Source organism: Theropithecus gelada, chromosome X, assembly GCF_003255815.1.
Source record: "Theropithecus gelada isolate Dixy chromosome X, Tgel_1.0, whole genome shotgun sequence".
In the NCBI taxonomy this organism is placed as follows: domain Eukaryota; kingdom Metazoa; phylum Chordata; class Mammalia; order Primates; family Cercopithecidae; genus Theropithecus; species Theropithecus gelada.
Genome location: NC_037689.1, coordinates 33,750,443 through 33,772,930, shown reverse-complemented (window position 1 = coordinate 33,772,930; position 22,488 = coordinate 33,750,443). Strand labels below are relative to the sequence as shown.

The 22,488-nt window shown below is 41.0% G+C and overlaps 1 protein-coding gene across 3 annotated transcripts in view; it reads right to left on the bottom strand.

Annotated features, from left to right (window-relative positions):
• FRMPD4 (FERM and PDZ domain containing 4) overlaps window positions 1-22,488 on the bottom strand; it is an 869,452-nt gene that overhangs the window by 584,546 nt on the left and 262,418 nt on the right. Inside the window, exon 1 of one of the 3 annotated variants that reach the window (XM_025372627.1) lies at window positions 11,498-12,054. The exons of 1 other annotated variant lie outside the window; for it this stretch is intronic. In XM_025372627.1, the coding sequence (XP_025228412.1) occupies window positions 11,498-11,538 (41 nt within the window). In that variant the 5' untranslated portion in view covers window positions 11,539-12,054. Of the gene's footprint in view, window positions 1-11,497; window positions 12,055-22,488 lie in introns of those variants that run through there. One more of the 3 variants, XM_025372628.1, reaches the window with a different exon arrangement.

Below are 22,488 nucleotides of genomic sequence, written 5' to 3'. Positions count from 1 at the left end.
TTAAGGAAAGTTCTCATAGACCCTTTTCTTAAAATGTGTTCATTCAGTGTGATATTTCAAAAGAGTGATATAAAAACTAACTCTAGGTCAAATATATATATTTTAGCAAGACAATGCCTTTCACTTAGTATAGTATTTCACTTTGGGGTTTTTTAAAACTTCACTTTCCCTATATAGTGTATGCAAAATACCTGATCATAGGTTCTTTAATATCACATTTAAGTACAAAAAAAAAAAAAAAAAAGCCCTCCCATGATCAAATCTTTAAGTATTTTACAATACTTAAAGATTTTTTTTCTGATTGTAAAAGTAGGATGCTTTTATTGTAAAAAGTTTTAAAGCTATTGAACATATAAAGAAAAGATATATAAATACTTGAAATTCTATCAGCAATGATATCACTTAGCCTTCTATTTTCTTTAGACTTTATATCTATTTTACAATATTATCTACAATTCTCTCCTGGCACTAAAGACAAAATGTATATAATTAGAGAAGACTAGGACTTTTAGGACTAGAAGGAAAGGAAAGAAAAGAAATATGAGAATGAGAGGATATGAGCCCAGATATAGGGCTGGGTCCCAAGCTGTAGAGGTAGGGAACAGTTCACTGCCAAGGATAAAATGGCTACAATAAATAAGTAGTAATAGCAGGTCCTAAAAATCAGACGGAGCAGTGCAATCTGATAAATGACATACGGAAGCAGGCATACCTGTGATAATCAGTATTTGACATCATGTGGAATACAGTATGGTTTCACTCTGATTTATTCACAATTCACCAAATACTTACTCAGTACAGACATACCTCAGAGATATTGCAGGTGTGGTTCCAGACTACTGCAATAAAGCTAATATTGCAATAAAATGAGTCACATAAATTTTTTGGTTTCCCAGTGCATATAAAAGTTATATTTATACTATATTGTACTTTATTAAGTGTGAAATAGCATTATGTCTAAAAGAACAATGTGCATACCTTAGTTTATAAATACTTTATTGTTAAAAATATGCTAATGATCATCTAAGCCTTTAGTGGATCGTCATATTTCTGCTGATGGAGGGTCTTGCCTCCATGTTGGTGGGTGCTGAGTCATCAAGGTGGTGGTTGCTGAAGGCTGGGGTGGCTGTGGCAATGTTTTAAAACAAGACAACAATGAAGTTTGCTGCATCAACTGACTTTTTCTTTCGTGAAAGATTTCTCTGTAGCATGTGATGCTGTTTGATAGCATGTTACTCACAGAACTTCTTTCAAAATTGAAGTCAATCCTCTCACACCCTGCTGCTTCTTTATCAACTAAGTTTATGTCATATTCTAAGTTCATTGTTTTTATTTCAACAATGCTCACAGCACCTTCACCAGGAGTAGAATCTGTCTCAATAAACCACTTTATTTGCTCATCCATAAGAAGCAACCCTTAATCCGTTCAAGTTTGATGATGAGATTGCAGCAATTCAGTCCCATCTTAAGGCTCCACTAAGTCTAGCTCTCTTGCTATTTCCACAACATCTGCAGTTACTTCCTGCACTGAAGTCTTGAACCCGTCAAAGTCATCTATGAGGGTTGGAATCAACTTCTTCTAAACTCCTGTTAATGATATTTTGACATCCTCCCATAAATCATGAATGTTCTTAATGGCATCTAGAATGGTGAATCCTTTCCAGAAGGTTTGCCATTTACTTTGCCCAAATTCATCAGAAGAATCACTCTCTATAGCAGCTATAAATGTACAAAATATATTTCTTTTTTTAAAACTAGTCAAGTGTAGTAGTGAGAATGTGGAAAAGAGTAGAACAAGAAGTTCAACCTATAACTGACTGTGAACAATCAATTGAGATAACTCACTACCTTCAGACCAGCCAAATTCCTTAAATAATGAGACTTGGAAGTCAAAATTACTCATTGATGATTGGGCTGCAGAACAGATGTTGTGTTAATAGGCATGAAAACAATATTAGTCTCCTTGTACATCTCCCTCAGAGCACTTGGGTGGCCAGGTACATTGTCAATGGGCAGTAATATTTTGAAAGGAATCTATTTTTCCTGAACATAAGTCTCAAGAGTGGGCTTAAAATATTCAGTAAACCATGCTGTAAACAGATGCACTGACATCTAGGCTTTGTTGTTCCATTTCTAGAGCACAAGCAGAGTAGATTTAGCATAATTCTTAAGGGTGCTAGAAGTTTTGGAATGGCAAATGAGCATTAGCTTTAACTTAAAGTCACCAGCTGCATTCGCCCCAAAGAGAGTCAGCCTGTCCTTTCAAGCTTTTAAGCCAGACATTGACTTTTCTTCTCTAGCTATCAAACTCCTAGATGGCATCTTCTTCCAATTAAAGGTTAGTCTACACTGAAAATCTGTGGTTTCGTGTAGTCATCTTTATCAGTGATCTTAGCTAGGTCTTCTGGATAATTTGCTGCAGCTTCTCCGTTAGCACTTGCTGGCTTTACCTTGTACTTTCATGTCATGGAGACAGCTTCTTTCCTTAAGCCTCACAAACCAATCCCTGCTAGCTTCAAATGTTTTATCTGCAGCTTCCTCACTTTTCTCAGCCTTCACAGAATTTAAGAGTTAGAGTCTTGCTCTGGATTAGGCTTTGGCTTAACAGAATGTTGTGGCTGGTTTGATCTTCTATCCAGACCACTCAAACTTTCTCCATATCAGTAATAAGGCTATTTCACTGTCTTATCAATTGTGTGTTTCCTGGAGTAGCACTTTTAATTTCCTTCAAGAGCTTTTCCTTTGTATTCACAGCTTGGTGAACTGTTTGGCACAAGAGGTCTAGTTTTTGGCCTATCTCAGCTTTCAACATGCCCTCCATACCAAACTTAATTATTTCTGGCTTTCGATTTGAAGTGAGAGATGTGCAACTCTTCCTTTCACTTGAATACTTGCAGGCTACTGTAAAGTTATTAATTGGCCTGATTTCAATATTGTTATGTCTCAAAGAATAGGGGAGCCTGAGGAAAGGGAGAGACATAGGGGAATGGCTAGTGGTACAGCAGTCAGAACACACACAACATTTAGCAATTAAGTTTGCCATCTTATATGTGTGGTTCATGACAGCCTAAAACAATTCCAATAGTAACATCAAAGATTACCGATCACACATCACCATAACAGATATAATAATAATAATGAAAATATGAGCACATGCTGTTGAAAAAACGGTACTGATAGACTTGCTTGATGTGGAGTTGGCACAAGCCTTCAATTTGTAAAAAGTGAAGTATCTGTAAAGCACCAATAAACCAAAGTGCAATGGAACAAGGTATCCCTGTATCTACTACAGACCAAGAAGGTTTAATACAAGGGTACTTGCCCTTGAAGAGTTCATAAATGAGACACAGATCAAAACCGGATTCAATTATAATACAATCTATACCAGTCAGCTGTTGCCACAACAATGCTGCATAACACAGTGTCATACAAGAATAAGCATCTGTTTTCATGCTCACAGGTTTGCCTGATGGTGCCGGTCCATGTGAATCAAGCTTCTAGGACCAACAGGTTAAACTAGGCAGTTCTTCATATAGCAATATTAAGAGCTTTTTGCTTTTTTACATTCTTTTTTTAGCAATGTACAATACCTCAAAGGCATTCTCCTACCAAAAACTTGTACCAAAACAGATATCCTGTGACTTCTGTCCCTATTCCACTGGTCAAAACAAGTCACTTGGCCAAGTCCAACAGCAATGGGGCAAAGAAGTACCTCCACCTCTAGGAGGTAGAACTATAATGTCACATGGAAAAGGCTTGGATTCAGGGAAGATTTAAGAATTGGGAACAAAACTGCAATCTATCACATAATGAAGAAATGTTATGAAAAGAGCAGGGCACGAGATGTCCAGCACAGATAGGGTACACAATTGCACTAAACTTCCCAGCTTGCCTCACAGTGACATAGGGTCAGAGTTCTGCCTAATGGAATTAGGGTAGAGTGGTATACTTCAATTCTGGGCGTGGCCCTTAAAAACCTCTCACCCAATCTTCTACCATTCTCTCCCCTCATCTGTCAGCTGAACACTGATGTGCAGGAAATCTTGGATAGCATACTGAAGATGAGAGAGTCCTATCTTACAGGTTCTCAGAATGACTGAGCATAGCAGAGCTCCCCCACACCATCAGGTATACCTGTTTTGTGCATCAAGCAAACAAGAGATCGGCCACAAAAATTGAGGGGTTAATCTGTTAAAGCAGTGAAATTATCTTCACCAATAAAAGATGTCAGTCGAGCTATTTCACCCAGGATTGGGAGGTTGGAGAAGGTGACATGGAACAACCTTAGATTAAAAGCTGAAACATAAAAGACAGATGGGAATTTTCCAGGTGTAAAAGAGGCAACATAAAGATTGTTCCAGACAAAATGAAGAGTTTATACAAAGGCTCAGAGTGTGGCACTTTTTAGGACTTCTAAAAAATTCAACATGGTTAGGGGTAGACGTGTGTGTGTCTGTGTGTGTGTGTGTATACACATGTGTGTTTGGTGTTGAGTAGGAAATTAAGGCTGGAAAGGAGGAATAATAAGTACAGAGAAATATGGTTCTCAAAGGAACCAAGTGAATTGGGCCAAACCCAAAAGGGTAAAGATAAAGAATATGGCTTTTGTCCTCAAAAGTATATAGACGGAGGGGACAGGGAGGATCCAATTTGCACGTTACAAAGCTTCTAAGTTAACCTACAAATGGTATTGTAAGTGCTGACAGTTTAAGTACCCCAGAGTGGGGCTGGCAAGGGTGACTGTGTTCAGGGTGAACTTCCAACCATATCTATCCTTCCCCCGGCAACAAAGAAGGCTGACACCCAGACTGCCCCAAAGGGAAATTTGAGTACTGGGCAGAGAGATCAAAGAAGAACAGTAAAATACCCATGTAAAGGGCAGAGAATAAATATTTTAGGCTTTGCAAGCCATGTGGTTTCTGTCACAGCTATCCAACTCTCTCAAGAGCAGCCATAGTATACAAACAAAAGGGCATGGCTTTGTTTAAATAAAACTTTATTTATAAAAAAGGTCATAAACTTTCTAAAATAAGTAAACACATCAGATAGGTTATAGTTTGCCAGCCCAGGCCCTAGGCCATGAAGTAGGACATTACCCTGAGCCACAGTTCAGTTGGGCATGTCTGGGATTTACACCAAAACTAATTCCAGACTCCACCACTGTATAGCTGAGACTGCTAACCGCTCCTGTACTAGGGAAAAGACTGGTAACTTGGATCATGAATTTCAGAAGAGACAAATATCCAGGACTCCAGTTACAGGAATCATCGTAAAATCACCACAGTCAGTATGTGATCCAATGTTGAATTAGCCAGATGGCGTGTGTTCTCCCCCACACCAGTCTCTGACCAGATAAATAGCTGTGCCAGTTCAATAGAAAAATATACTAATTCCTACATTCACTGGGAAAATTTTACCATTAATTTTATGAACTTTTGCCTACTGCTTTCTTTGAACCTAATTTTTGTCAGGTAATCATGCATTATTTTCAATTAAGCAAATCTCGTAAAACTTGTGAAGCCTATAAAAAATTACCAAAATAAAAATTAAAACCCTATAGTAAATTGTAATTGCAGGGAAATTACTTTTCATTTTCAAACTTTGGAAACATTTCTTTCATAGAAATGATTGTGTTTTCCTAGCATTCAAAAAAGGTTTTCTAAAATAAAAACTTACTGACATCTGTAAAAACCCATTTCAATATCATCATAACTTTGCTTGTTGAGCTTAAAGCAGTAAAACAGAGACTCCTTAGACACACAAGTTGATGACTTTTTAACCATCAATCATATATATATATATATATATATATATATATATATATATATACACACACATATATATACACACATATATATATAATTTCAAATGTAAAAACAGAAATAAAAGTTTATTCTCTGAGACCAAGTCCAAGAGCAGGCTATTTACTTTTAACATGTGCATTGTATTCCTTTATATTCAATAAAGAAGTACTGACACAGTAATTGTTCAGCTAAACAAATATGACAATTTGTTTGCAACAAATGTTGAATGAATTGTATATGACTTCGCTCACTAATTATTTAGTATAGACTATTTATCTTATGCCAAATTCTGTAAACCATGCTTGAAAATATACTTCTGAAAGAACAGTTCTGGCAGAAAACCCTTCTCATCTCTTTGCCAGGAAAAAAAAAAAATGGGAATGTTAACTTTGTTATCTAAAACTAAGGCTTAGATTTCTTCAAGATAATTTTCAGAGCTTAAGTACATAATGACCTAAATTACTCAGAAGCAAGGCAGCATACTTTTGATATATGCTTTTGCTGTAAAGAACTAGAGGTAGTCTATGGTTTTTCATTACAATGCTCTCAGTCAAATTATAGGAAAGTTAGATTAAACTCAACTCCAAATTGATACAGCCTACCTCCATTCCTCTGACTACAACTAAATCCACTTATCTAGTTTTATTTCCATTTGGAAACAGATTAGTGAAGGTCATTAGCCATTAGGACCAGATGGCTCAAGTGTACTGTAAGGAAATACTAGGCATTCTCCCGTTGACTTGATTATCAGTTCATCAGCACACATTGGTTGAGGCTATACAAGTAGTATCACCCATTCTTTTTCCATCCATTTTGAACTGGATGTTTATGGAAGGCAAACATCACCCTAACAAGCAACTCTCCAGCTCCCCAAAAATATCATGTCAACTTAGTGACCAAAGAATAAGCATGCATACTTTTTCCAAGTGCAACAAATTAGTAGAACAATTATGTCCACTTCTAACGGTCAGTTTCCAACAGTTCAAGAAGTAATTTGAGATCAGAAGTTTCAATAAAGATAAGGTCTATATTAATTGGTAATGTGCATTAGTGAATTCAAGTATTTATTATAATATACTCAATTTGACATGCGTGTGCCCACATGTGTGCTGATAATGATAAAGAAGAGAAAACAGGAAAAGGCATTGTTTAACCCAGGCAGGGGTCAGTTAACTTTTTCTGTAAAGAGCCAGAGAGTAAACATTTTAGGCTTTGTGGGCCATAAGGTCTCTGTGGCATCTATTCAACTTTGCTGTTGTCAGGCAAATGCAGCCATAGATAATACATACATGAATGGACACGTGTTCCAATAAAACTTTGTTTATGGACACTGAAATTTTAATTTCATATTATTCTTTTTTTGATATTTTTGAACCATTTGAAAATAAAGAAACTATATTTTGCTCACAGGCTATGCCATAACAGTCAGCAAGCCAGATTTGGCTCATAGGCCACAATGTGCTAACCCCTGTTTTAGCCTATTCATGATGTTCTTTTCCTGCTATGATTAGCTTTCAAGATTCAAGATCATTTGATGGTAATGGTGGTAGATTTCAGGATGGTATGCTTCAACAAAGGTTTTAAACGGTCTTGAGTTTTCTTACTGAGCCAAGTGTGAAACCAGTGGTTTCAAGTTCATTCCTTAAAGATACATTTCTAGTTCACCAATAATGTACATTCTCTTACAGCTAAACTTCCATGGTTAACCTCAAATGAAATAAAAAAGACTAAAGTTGAACAGTGTATGTGTACGTAAAGGGAGAGAATGAACAGCTGGAAGGACCATAAGCAGAAAGTGAGACTTTCCAGGTCATGCATTTAAAGTACAAGTAAGTTTCACTGCAGCTGTCAGTCTGTACCAAGTTCTGATAGCAAGAAGGTAAAACTTGCTTGCCCCAGACAATGAGAGAGAGAGAGAGAGAGAGAGAGAGAGAGAGAGATGCTTGGAATGGAACAAAGCCTGACCTAGACGCCTTCTTCCCAGAACTGTGAGCGACTAGACTTTCACAGCTTCAAACTAGCAACCCTTGGGAAACTAGAGTTAAATATTCCTAAAACAAGAATCTAGTTCTGTTATGAAACTGTTCATCATTTCACCTCCTGACAGCCACAAAAATCAGCAGAACTTAGAAAGGACTCAGAAGATGAGCAAGTAGCATTTTTAATAAAATTCAAATCCAGAGTCTTTGGGGGTTTTTCATTGCTAGCCTCCAGAGCTCACTATTATCAGCAATATTAATACAATTACTCAGTAAAAATAGCAGATACGGGAAAACCCTGACCTTTTGCACTACTTCTTTAACTTCCCCTTTTCCCTGGAAAATATTTAATTCTGAATAAGATAAAGGTAAAAGACAGAAGTTTAGTAGTATCTAAATGGATTTGACATAAAAATCTAAGGAAACTATACATATGTATTTTATATTTTTCCTCAAATATAAGATACTTGTAAGAAAATTAGTATTCTTTACTATGACAGATATTAGTCACTGCTATATACCACAAAATAACCCATGCAACTACAAGAAAATGCAAAATAAAGCATCCCCCAAATTTACCTACTACTGTAAGAAATCATCATATCAACAGTGGGGACTCAATCATTATCATCAAGTCTACCATTTTGCTTAAAGAAATGAAGTCAAATCAGGGACTCTATGAACATATCACTCAATTTAATAACATCCCTATGAGTTTTGGATCTCAAATCATCTCCCTCAGGCAAAAGGGGCATAATCATATGTTTTTCTACTGGGCTGCATTCTTCTATAAACATTTGAAAGAGTGCATCTGCTTTACAAATAAAATAGTCAATGCAAAGAGCAGTAACAATAAAAATATATGCCTGTTTTTATACTATTACTGGTTTATAAAGCAATCATCTGTAATGCTCTCATCTACAAGGATGGAAAATGATATAGAACTGTTACCAAGGAAACAGTGAAGTAAAACTGCATGTAAACTATCAAGCAGTTTAAGAACCAGAAAATTAGAAGAACGGAAAAAACCATCTTCAGATAGAACCATGACACGCTGTGCCACCCACGAAGGATGCAATCAAGGGTCATAACTCTTACCGATGATGTAAAGGGTCCCAACTACTTGCCAGGAATTCTAACACTTGGCAGCAATTTGTTTTAATGGTAATGGGTTATTGAGGGGCAATGTGAATTCTGATTTTTCCCACGATTAAAAGGGCATAGAGTCTGGAAACAAATAGTTAAATGTAGACACTCTAAAAAGTCAAAATATGCAATTTATTTATTCCAGTGTCGATTAATATTCTCTTGGAATTCTCTGTAATTACACTGTCTGTACTCACAGATAGGACACTAAGCAAATATCACTTCCAAGATATGCCTTCTGAATTAACATTTAGAAACTCGAGTTTGTAGGAACCAAAGGCAAGGCCAGGACCCAGGGTAACTACATGTGTTTGCCTCTAAACCAAGAGAATTTTAAGCACTCAAGTAACCATGCTGATCAAAGCTAAATCCTTTAGGAAGATTATCTATTCTGAAATCAGGAAAATCCTGCAGTATAAGCACTTTTATACTTCACCTTTGAGAAAAGAACTTGATTTCTGTAACAGTGTTTAAAACGCATACAAGACTTTCTTCCTCCCAAGGCAGAAACAAGCAACTGCAAACGTGTTTTTACGTGCTGATGACCCTCTAAAGGTATTTCTATCTCAGCTTGGGGACCATCCTTGAGCTCACACTAAGGAAAAAGAAGAATTATATGGATGGAAGATTTCTTAATCGGCACATCAGCTCAGAACATTTGCACCTTCTGTCTTTAGAATAAACACTCTACTGGATCACATTAAGGATAGAAAGTGAAACTCACATTCATTTACTAAATTTTAAACTCTCTTTTAAATAAGATACCACTCTCCCCACAACCTTGCTTGAGTTTTGCAAAAACTCAGATTTGTGAATATCATGTAGGCATCCTAGAATTTAGTAAAAAGAATATGAAACATCTTTTCACTGACACATGACACTGTCCTCTCCGAAGTTCCTAAGTTTAAGGACTAAACCAAGGCTCTAGATGTTTTGTTAAGCTATTTTTAGCATCTGAGGCCACCAAAAAGTATCCTGGTTACTTTGAACTATACTATTGGTTGAACTTCCCTTTCCCTTTAGCAGTAGCTCTGTCCATCACACAGAGGGTTCCACTCAGTCTCTAAACTTGCCCACAGCTGCTTCCCAACCATGGTTCATTATTTGACAGCTGTTTAGAAACTAGCCCTAGGCAGAAGCATGCAGGAAGTTAATAGAATAGTGGTGTGAAGCAATGGCCCTCTATGAGATCAGCTTGAAAGCAAATAATTTGCCACACCACAATCATCCACTGCTTAACACATCAGTCTTCCGATCTGTAGGACAACACTTCTTCCTGAGCTGCTCTAAGACCTATCAACGGTGTATCTCCAGTCTACTTAGAGTAAGTTGCACTGGGCCTTTCTCCCTGGGGAAATCTGCTAGTGGCATGAAGACGGCCCATATTAGTAGAAAGGGAAGGTGGAGATGGGCAGGCAGAACAAAGACTGTAGATGTCAGAAAGAATGGCAACATCCAAACATAACCTTTCTGAAGTGGTCTAAATGTAATTTAACAAAGCAAAGTCAACATACGTTTCTACCTCGGACGATTGGAAGCTGCTCATCCCTGCCTGATGCAATCAACACATCTCACTCTGACACTCAGGACTGAAGGAAAACCTGGGATTGTTCTGTCCATATTGCAAGTAAGTTTTTAAGCTACATCCTGGAAAAACCCAACTGTCTACCTCCTACGTCCTGGTGGTAGCTGCTATAAAGAGCTCCAGGGGCAGAGAAGGTTGGGCATGGTTTTCTAAGACTGCTCCTATCGGGCTCTTCCCAGTTAATGTCACATAGCAAGAAGCACAGACCTTACTCTGTGGCTCAAATGAACACTTTGGAAGCATAAGCAGGCAGAAGACCTCGAGGAGTGCTCTGGCCAGGCAACACCTAGGCGGCCCAAGCGTGGAAATGTTCCTCCTTTATCAGTACTACGCAAAAATATCCGAATCGATGATTTAGTTTTAGCTACTGTTTTAACAACATGGCCACTTAGAAGAAAATTTCTAAATCTTTCGAGGCTTAAGAATATAGTCACACACACACACAAAGAAAAAGGCTGAAAGTCTTTCTCTTCTATCTCCATGACCTCATCATTTAGGTTACCATTGGGAGCACCTGGTCAACCTAGGCGCTAACTCTGTGGAGGTGTGGAGGTGTAATTTAGGAGTGGGGGGAAGGCGGCACTTTTGGTCTCTGCAGCTTGGAAGGCAGGCACCCAAGCTCCAAGCACTTCTGGGTTTCCCTAGCAGTAGCAATTACAACCACCTTCTCTTAGCCCTGAATGATACATGGGACCCCAAGCACCACTGGGGCTTTTCCTTAGGGAAAACAAATGGTTGTGAATATCGGTGTGTTGGTGAGGGCATGTATGTACCTCTCTGTGTGTGGTCTACACCTGTGGCTACACAAGCCTCAGCAGCCAGTGAGAAATAAGTTGAATGTGGCAGCCCCCGGCCACTTCGTTTCAGTCTTAAGCCCCGTCGCGCTTTCCGGCTTTTGCCTCTACCCAGCCTCCCGAAAAATAAGGCATCAAGTTGCCCGCGGCAGCGGCCCTAGGTGCAAACGGAACCCGCGCAGCCCCTACCTCGAAAGCTTTGCAATCTTCACAAAGCTGAAGACATCCATGCAGGCAGCTGGGGACCCCCGAGCGCGACAACTCCGTCGCCCCTTCTCACGCCAGCAACAACAGCAGCCTCCGCAGCCCCATGGCCAAGACCTCAGTGCGCCCGGGGCTCCAGTCGCGGTGACAGCGGGTGGCGGCGGGGGCCGGAGAGAACCTGCACCTGGAGGCGGCGGCTGCTACCACCCTCCGGCCGCGAGCTGCGTGTGCATCCCCGAGCAGGACCATTGATGAGCACCCGCGGCAGGAAAACTCAATGGAGAGGGAGCCAGGCAGGGCGCAAGAGGCGGGGGCTGGGAGCGCGGCCCGGGTCTCGCGCCCCGCCCCGTGCGCTCTGGCCCCGGGGACTGCTGGGCGTCTAGAGAAAGCGAGGCCCGGGCGAGAGGCGCTGCTCTGGCTTCCCGGCCCTCGGACCCCCGTGCCCCGCGCACCAAGGAGCGCAGACGGAGCCGGGAGACGGGAGACAGCAGGCGAGCTGGGCACACGCGCACGCACCCCTCGCAGCACTGCAGCTGCCTCCCTGCCTCCTTCTCCAAGCCGAGTCCCTGCTCCTCTCCCCACCCCCACCAGCCCAGGGGGAGGGGGCACTCTCCTGTCACCCACTGCGTGTGCCTCCAGATCTGAAGGATCTGGTCTAACAGTCTATGGCACACTGGAGAACTGTGAACGCTACCCCTCCCTCCCCAAGCCGAAGGAGAACCGTGCAACCGCAGGTTGCCCAAAGCCTCGGTTTGCTCCGTAAACAAAACTAGCGATCGGAAGGAGCAGGGATGATAGAGGCTGGGTCGTTTGTCAAGGGGAAGGGAAGGGAGATGCCCGGCGCAGCGGGCTCGATTGGGGGAGCGCAGAGTTCCCACTGCTTCTCCCGAACCGCTGGGGCGAGACGTGACCACTGGGCTGGCTGGGAAGGTGTGTCTTTGGACAGCAGCACCGCGGGAGTGTCGGCCAAATAAGAACCGGAGGCATTTGCGGGTAGGGGGATGAACACAGCTGCTCCCTCCTCCAGGAGCATAGAGCAGAAGGTCCCAGGAGCCCGTGATGCAGAGGCTAATTCTAACCGGGCTCGGAATCTAAGGGAAGAGAAGGATTAGAATGGGGTCTGGCACGCAGAGCGAGCTGCTTTTGCACACTGAGCGGTGGGAGAAGGGAACAAGGAAGAAAAAAAACAAAACAAAACCTAACAAAACCTTGCCTGAGAAGCAAAAACACAGAAACATAAACACTCACCTTAGGCAGAGTAAACTCCAAGTTGCAGCCATCTAGAACTCCTCCTAGCCTTCTCTTTTACATGATTACCTTGGATAATCAGCCCTGTTCATTAACTCAGTTCTACCTCCTGGGAAGCTCAGGCTTCATTGGGCCCCTTTTTCTTCTTCCTCTTGGAGTCTCAAGGCCTCTTGTCCACAATCCTTTAAAATTTCCCCCCAGACTGTGAAGGTCAGCTGGCCGCACTAAGTGTGTGCTCTCCCACCAGCAGCGTTCACCTGGCGGCAGGGCCACTGCAAAGAACAGAGAGCACCCCCAGAAATGTTGGAAGATCCAGCCAGTGTTCCAGTCTAGCTCTCCGAGGGGATTAAGTAAGAAATGGGTTTAAAGTTCCCACACTTCTGCTCCTCTCCTGGTCTGTTGTTATATTTAAAGTCTTCAGTATTCAAGCCTAGTACTAACGCGTTTTTTTTTTAAGCATTTATTTCAAAAACTGAACATAAAATAAATAGCAATCTGCAAAATCTAACTGAATTAAAACTCAGGCATAAAATTATATTTTTTTGAATACATAGTTATCAATTTTCCTGCAGCTTCTTTTAAATAGGCTAGTTTAATTGCATGAACGCAGTTACTACTCAAGGATCAGAAGAGGTGGGAGGCACCTTGGCTTTTGAACTCTGTTGTTTGTAAAATAATTATAGTTTGGATCTGCACTATGCTTTATAATTTTTAAAGCATTTTTTTTGCATTAGAGTCTCATAGCAACCCTGTCATATAAGTAAGGCAATATGTTTAGAAGAGAAATCTTTTATTTTTATGCCATAATCTATTCTCAACATACCAGACAAAAATGTGTGTGTGTGTCTGTGTGTTTTTTAACGTAGATCACATAATGTTACTTGTCTGATGTAAACTATGCAAAAGCTCTGCATTCTCGTCAAGCTGAAGTTGCGCTCCTGCTAGGACCAACAAGACCCTACATCCCTTATCCTTTGATCTTTCTTACCTCAACTATTACTGCCCACTTCCCTCTCCCCTTTTTCCCCCGTCCCTCCTCATCCCCCACCCCGAGGCCCCCCTCCCTCACACACACACATACACTCACTGGGCTCCAGAAATTTTGGCCTCCTTGCTGTTCTTCAAACTCTACAGGTAATCTTTCCACTTTAGGATCTTTGCAATGGTTGTTCCCTCAGCCTGTAATGCTCTTTCCAGGAATATCTGCATGGCTGACTTCTCCACCCTGTCAAATCTATGCACCAATACCACTTCCAAAAATCCCCCTCTAAAAAGCCTATTTAAAATTGCAAAAGGCTCTCACATCCTGGACTCCAAGTGCCTATTAACTGTTTTATTCTTTTTTCTTGTTTCCATAGCACTTATCACCCACTAGCACACTATATAATTTATTTTTATCTTTAGGATTTCTTTCCTTTTTTTTTTTTTTTTTTTGTTTGTTTTTGGTCTGAATCTCCCACTGGAGCTCCACAAGGGCTGGGATTTTTGTTTTGTTTTTGTTTTTCACTGATGGATCCCAAATGCCTAGACCACTTCCCCAGATGTAGAAGGAACTTAAGAAATATTTGTCGAATGAACAAATCGTATGCCCATTGGATTCACAGCCCAACCAAAGCTGGCCAAGCATCCCCAGTGAGTACTGATCTCTGTATGACTTCATGGCTTACGTCTGTCTCTCTCCCCACCCATCTACTTCCCCAGCATCCTTCAACCTCCTTTGGACTGACTGTTAATGATGGCAACAAAGGCCTTCTTAGATTCTCCAGTTATTTTCCCCCTTCACCTTTTCTACCTTTCCCCCAAGAGAGTGGCCACTGACACGTTCCCTCATCTCCGAGTCAACATCTGGCAGCACAAAACCAGCTCATGATTGGGAAAAGGGGATAAAAACAGTGCCTTTGGAGAATGTGTTTTGAAAAAGTTCTTCCTTCTGAGAACAGAACAGTTGGGATGCTCTTTTTAAAAGGATTACCCTATTTATCAATAATTATTCCAGATACCAAATAGCTAATTATTCAACAGTGAAAGTGACAGGAAATAGACATTGTGTTTACTTCTAGAGAGACAGCCTCCCTTCGAGACATCTGGTCTACCTGGAACAGCTTGCTGTTGGCCTTCTCCCTGTGCCAATTTGTACACTACAGTTATGAATGGTGCAGATGCCATCTCTCCACAGCATAATAGCTACCAAGGGAAATGACTGACTTCTCCAGGTCTTTACACATCTCTCATATAGTAATTATCTAGTATGTTTTCTAATGGATTGATATTGTTTTCTAAAACAAAGAGATTCCACCCCTCCTCCTTTGTTTCTCATTAATATAGCAATGGAAAAAGCTGCTCCCTTGAAACATGCTAACACAGAGTGTTTATATCTTTAAGCCATCTTGGCAGAAAGGCGGAGATTGGAGTAGTTGGTCTCTCAGCTCTGTTCCCTCTCTGTGCCAGGTGTGTGCTGCAGAGGTTAGGATAGGTTTGCCTAGCATGAACTAGATCTGCCTAAAACAAATAAAAGCCAAAAAAGTGGGATCCTGAGTACATATGTGGTTTTCTGAAGTTTTCATATTAACCTGGATAATCTCTAAGGCCCCTTCTAGATCTTGTAGGGGTTTACTAGTTGGAAACTTAATCTACTTAATTTGCTTCACTTAGGTTCAAGTGACCTTTGGTCATTTCTGAAAACCAGACACTTTCAAACACTGTTAAAAGTACTCATGAATAAAAGATTCAGGGTCCCCAGATCCAGAGCAAGTCCTATAACTTCTCTGAGACTCAGTTTCCTCAGCTGTAAAATGGAAATAATACATCTTTACCTTACACAAAATGAGCACTTGAAGTTGGCACCAGTTTACAGTTGGCTACATATGAGTTGAGGCACATGAATGTTAGCTCTAGAAGGATTTCCACAGCTGTCTGCAGCCTTGGCAGTACTGGTAGGAAAAGTTTCAGCCTATAAAATGACTATTTAGGAGGCCCAACATTTGCTTGGATTAATCAGAGGTGGGCGCTTTTGCCTAAAAATCAAACACTTTGTTGCCTGGGCAGTTACTAAAGCCCTAAGCTGTAATATCTTTTATGCCCCAGGGGATTATCAGGGGGAAGTGTGAGGAACTTCTTCATCATTGTTAAGGCCTTATCTAAAGCTGGTGTTAGGAATCTGCTATTGGGCCAGATGTTCCATATAGGTTGGCAGCTGAGGGTTCTTTTGCTGCAAGTTACAGTAGAGAGAGCCCCAAGCATTTCTCAGCTGGACTGTAGCATCTTGACCATCTGGTCTCAGTCCTGAAAACAGAAGTAAAAAAATAACAGCAAGGTATTCATTCAATCAGCAAATATTTATGGAGTGTCTCCCATGTACCAGGCACCATTGTAGGCACTGGGAAGTAGACTAGGCAACCAGGCAAGTTTCTGCTCTCATAGAACTTATAAAGAGGAGGTAGATGATAAACAACAAAATCAGAAATTGCAGTCAACAAGAAAATAGCAGATAGCAATGTGCAGAGAATTAAAATTCTTCTGATAGAAAGGGAGTGGCTAGGTGGCTATTTGTTATTCAGTGGTTCAGGAAGACTTCTATAAGGAGGTAACATTTAAACAGATATGAAGAATCTCATGGAGGCTATAGAGGCTGCCACACAAAATTCTTATGGGAGAGTATTCCATGCAAAAGGAACGGCAAGGATAAAACAAGGATGTAGTCCTTGAGGCAGGAACAATGATTGTATGTTTGAAGAATCAGAAGGCAGCCAGTGTGACTGAAGAGTAATGCATTAAATGAAGTGAGAGTGAGTGAATTTGCAGGGGCAAGAAAGGTGAGATCACATGGGGCACAGTAGGCCAGTGTCAGCTGTCTGGCTGGTATAATGAGATGGGAAGCCATATGAGGATTTTTAGCATGGAAGTGGCCAAATCTGACTTATGTTTTGAATGACCACTCTTGAGGAAGTGAGTGTGAGGGCAGGGAAATTACTGATTTAGGAGCCTGTTGCAAGAATCCAGACAAGAGCTGGCAGCAGCTCAGAGAGGACATGACAAGGAGGTGGTGAAAAGTAGCCAGGCTTAAGATATGTTTTGAACAGGAACAGTTGATGGGTTAGGTGTAAGCGGTGGGGAAAGAGAGGAATAAGGGAAAAACTCATTTATTTTTATTATTTACGAAATACCCTGGTTTGGTCAGGCATGGTGGCTCATGCCTGTAATCCCAGCAGTTTGGGAGGCTGAGGTGGGAGGATCACTTGAGCCCAGGACGTTGAGGCTGCATTGAGCTCTGATTATGCTACTGCACTCCAGCCTGGGGAACAGAGTGAGACCCTATATGAAAAAAATAAAGAAAAGAAAAGAAGTGCTCTGCTTCCCTTCCCTAGATATAGAACATACAAAAACCAGAAGGGTTTGGCTGGGTGCAGTGGCTCAGGCCTGAAATCCCAACACTTTGGAAGGCTGAAGTGGGAAAATTGCTTGTTACCAGGAGTTTGAGACCAGCCTGGGTAACATAGTGAGATCTCATCTCTAAAAAATAAAACCAAATAAAATAAAATAATTTTTAGAAACCAGAAGGGTTTTACCTCCATCTGGCTAAAGTATTCTGCCTTTCCTCCTGTTCCTTTTTTTTTTTTTTTTTTGAGACGGAGTCTCACACTCTCGCCCAGGCTGGAGTACAGTGGCACCATCTCTGCTCACTGCAAGCTCCGCCTCCCGGGTTCACACTATTCTCCTGCCTCAGCCTCCCAAGGAGCTGGGATTACAGGCACCCGCCACCACGCCTGGCTAATTTTTTGTGTTTTTAGTAGAGATGGGGGTTTCACTGTGTTAGCTAGGATGGTCTCGATCTCCTGACCTCGTGATCTGCCCGCCTCGGCCTCCCAAAGTGCTGGGATTACAGGCATGAGCCACTGCGCCCGGCTCTTCCTGTTCCTTTTAATGAACTCCAGTGCTCTGAAAGCTGACCCTCCTGTGATTCTCCTCTCTCTTGCCTGCTCAAGGCCCTTAATCTAGCACTTACTGTGTCTTTTTCCTGTATCAGTGTTTTTTTTGGTTTGTTTGTTTTTATCAAACTGTTGGACCATTCCTATGTGCATTCAAACATGATGCTTTTCTTTTTACCCTTACAATCACCCTACATTAAAACTGTTCTTGTCATTGTAACTAGGGACTCCACGTAGCTGAATACAACAGCCATTGCTCAGTCCTTATCAACACAGCTGACCATTCCCTCTTCCTTGAAACATTTTTTTTACATGTCTTTGGGGACTCCACACTCTCCTGGTTTTCTTACTTCCTTGCTGTTTGCTTCTTCTCAATATCTTTTTTGTTACTCTTCTGTCACTGTATCTCAACTTGCCAACCTTGAAACATTGGGATGTCCCAGGGTTTGGCTACAGTTTCTTCTCTTTGAGTATCTATGCTTACTTCCTAGGTGACAACATTGAGTTTTATGATGCTTAATGTTATCTATATGCTGACAAATTCCACATTTCTATCTCTGGCCTAGATTCATCAACTCCAGACCACCCACTCAACATCTCCATCTAGTGTTTAACAGGCACCTTGAAGTTAACATAGCCTAAAACTAATTCTCATAGAGAAGACTCCTGCCTACAGTCTTTTCCATCTCTGGTAATGCCAATTTCATCCTTTTAGTTGCTTAGCTTCAAAATCCAGGGGCCACTTTTAACTTTTTTTTCCTCCTAAATCTCACCTAAAACCGATTATCAAATCATTCAGATTTACCTCCAAAATAGATCCACATTATTTATATATCCTCCCAACTCCACCACAACCACTTACATCCAAGCCTCCATTGTCTCTTTCCTGGATAATTGCAATGGCCTACTAGCTGCTCTCCCTGCTTCCCCCATTGTCCCTTCCTTTGTTACCTTTCACCTTGTGTGCATGTCTTAATATTCTATAGTCTGGGAGAGGGACTAGGAGTTGGAAAGCCAGAGAAGTTGGTTTTAAATATTATTGTTTTCATCAGTATTCAATAAAGAGATGAATCATTATTGTACATTTGTAAGTTTTGCATTTTCTAAATGTTTTTGTTCCTTTATACCTTGAAATAACCCTGTAAGTTAGAGAAAAAAGTTATTATCATCCCATTTCAGAGATGACAAAAAGTGAGACCAGAAAAGCTAAGTGATGACAATAATTCTTACTAAATATGAGGATTATTACAAGAAGCATTGTTTCCTGGGGATTCATCTAGTATCATGAGGGGAAATTTTGAATATAGACTTGTGGAATAAAAATGTCTCAAATTCTACCAATATAATTCAGTTTTTTTCCTCTCATATTTGATTGTCCTAAAGGAGATTCAAAAATTTAAAATGCCATATGGAGCATAAGAAAGAACAGGAAATGTCCTGTTCTCATTTTCTTCCCCTTCTGATGCAATGCACATACACAAGTGAATCTTCCTAAGGGCCAAGAGATGTATAATATTTTGAGATTCCATCTACATTGGTAATTCTGTAATCAAGAAGACTAGGTTCTACAGGAACAAATTCAATATCAGAAACTTTTACCAGTCAACTGTATATCTATAAAATATACAATGATTAGCTCAGCCCCTCAGAAGCTGACCTTTATTCAAGGTTAAGAACCACGTTTGCTATATGGGCCTTCCCCTGGGCCTTATTAGGTCACTTAACTTCCTTTCTTTCTTTATCCCCACCCTCTCTCACCCGTTTTGCTCAGGCAAAAAGTCTGCCAATGTAGGATTATAATTACTGCTTTCCCACTGAATCTCCTCTTGTCTGATGAGGTATGGAAAGGCACGAGGAGGAGGTCATTTAAAAGATTCTGCCAGTGTATAATTTTCAGACTATGAATTCTTAATGTGACATACCCTGTAACAATATTTTGAATTCTTATGCAACATTCAAAAAACCTACAAAGCCTCATATTTGTCTGAGACATATTTTAATATTTCAAATTCATTTTAAACCTCTCAGATCCAGAATCACTTTTATGCTGTCTTTCTGACATAATGTTCCTTCACCTTGGCCCCCCGACTAGACAAAAACTAATCAAATCACATTGAATAACAGCACTTCTGCTTGATGGATAAATTGCTCTAGTCCTGAAGACTATTATGAGGGTGAACTTTAAGGAAGATGTATGTACAAAAACGGCAGACTTGAGACCAGTTATTCCAGGTTTTTGAAGTCTCATTCATAAATTAATTTATTATTTTACTTATTAATTCATTCAATTAATATTTATTGAACATCTACCATATGCCATCTACTATATACTAGGCATTGTGGAGAGGGAATCAAGATGAAGACTTGACTCCTGTCCTCAAGGGCTGTAGCAGACATTGGTGCCTACTCTTTTCATGTGGAAATGAAGTTCCTGCTCAAGACCACCTGAGAACCCACCTCCCATCAGCATCCAGTAGTTCCCTCCTCACTGCTTCCTGTCTTTAAATGAGGTCATCAAGCCTTAAGCTATATCTATCATCTTGCAACCGTGAGGCAACAGGCATGAAAATCAAAAGTCAAGATGTTGAGAACAGTGGGGTAGAGGCCAGAGGGGCTTGGTCCTGGAAGATATTGTCAAGTCATAGAACCAACTTAGAATGTTGGCCTTCAAATTTTCATGTTATGAGATAATTAAATCTCTGTCCCCACCACCTTACACCTCTACCTTCTCTCTCTCTCTCTTTCTCTCTCTCTCTCTCTCTCTCTCCCCCCTTCCCTCCCTCCCTCTCTCCCTTTTTCCATTTAAGCCAAATATAATCAAGTATTTTGTTACTTGCAGCTGAATGCATGCCTAATTGATGCAGGGAGTTAACAATTAGTTGTGGGAGGATGGCATAAAATTATTTCTTAAAGACCTATAAAGAGATTTAATAAGGCAACTATGTAAACAGAGTATAAGATAGATAATCATTATGATGCCCCACATTGGTATAATGCTTTGAAGTTTAGAAAGGTTTCTGCACATGTCATCTCAGGCTTTACAACAATCCTATGGGGCAGGAATTATTGTCTCCAATTTACAAATAATAATCCTGAGGTCCTAGGGAGTTAAATGATTTGTTAGAGACCACACAGCCAGAAAACTGGAAGTAGAAGTCCTCAAACACATGTATCCTAATTTCCAATTTACTGAGTTTTCAACTATAGCAGAGCTACCTCACTCAGCCCAATGTCCATCGGCCTCAGCAAACTGTGAGAGGTGGAGATAAGAGGATGGGTAACCATGAAGGTTGTTCAAAGGAGGGAGCTATATGGGGCTGGGACACAGGAGAAGTCTCCCGAAGAAGGAGAGCTGATATAGTTTGGATGTGTTCCCACCCAAATCTAATCTTGAATTGTAGTTCTCATAATCCTGTGTCATGGGAGGGACCTGGTGGGAGGTGATTGAATCATGGGGGCAGTTAACCCCATGCTGTTCTCATGATAGTGAATTCTCATGAGATCTGATGGTCTTATAAGGGGCTTTTCCCCCTTTGCTTGGCACTTCTCTCTCCTTCTGCCTTGTGAAGAGGGATTGTTTGCTTCCCCCTCTGCCATGATTGTAAGTTTCCTGAGGCCTCCCCAACCATGAAGAATTGTGAGTCAATTAAATCTCTTTTCTTTATAAATTACCCAGTCTTGGGTATTTCTTCATAGCTGCATGAGAATGGACTAATACAGTAAATTGTTACCACAGATAGGAGGGTGCTGCTATAAAGATACCCAAAAATGTGGAAGCGATTTTGGAACTGGGTAACAGGCAGAGATTGGAACAGTTTGGAGGGCTCAGAAGAAGACAGGAAGATGTAGGAAAGTTTGGAACTTCCTAGAAACTTGTTGAATGGCTTTGACCAAAATGCTGATAGTGATATGGACAATGAAGTCCAGGCTGAGGTAGTCTCCGATGGAGATGAGGAACTTGTTGGGAGCTGGAATAAAGGTGACTCTTGCTATGCTATAGCAAATAAACTGGCAGCATTTTGCCCCTGTCCTAGGGATCTGTGGAACTTTGACACTGAGAGAGATGATTTAGGGTATCTGGCAGAAGAAATTTCTAAGCGGCAAGGAATTCAAGAGGTGACTTGGGTGCTCTCAAAAGCTTTCAGTTTCACGCATTCACAAACACATAATTTGGAATTAGAATTTATGTTTAAAAGGGAAGCAGAGCATTTGTAGCCTGACAATGTGATAGAAAATTTGCAGCCTGACAACGTGATATAAAAAGCAAAACCTATTTTCTGCAGAGAAATTCAAGCCCACTGCAGAAATTTACATAAGTAATGAGGAGCCAAATGTTAATCACCAAAACAATGGGGAAACTGTCTCCAGGGCATGTTAGAGACCTTCATGGTAGCTTCTTCCATGACAGGTCCAAAGGCCTAGGAGGGAAAAATGGTTTCGTGGGTAGGGTCCCAGGCCCCTCTGCTCTGTGCAGCCTCAGGACATGGCACCCTGCATCCCAGCTGTTTCAGCTCCAGCCATGGCTAAAAGGGGTCAAGGTATAGCTCAGGCCATTACTTCAGAGGTTGCAAGCTCCAAGCCTTGGCAGCTTACACATGGTGCTGAGCCTGTGGGTGCACAGAAGTCAAAAACTGAGGTTTGGGAGCTTCTACTCAGATTTCAGAATATGTATGGAAATGCCAGAATGTCCAGGCAGAAGCTTGCTTCATGGGCAGAGCCATCACGGGGAACCTCTGCTACAGCTGTGCGGAAGGGAAATGTGGGGTTGGAGCTGTGAGAAGAGGGCCACCGTCCTCCAGAACC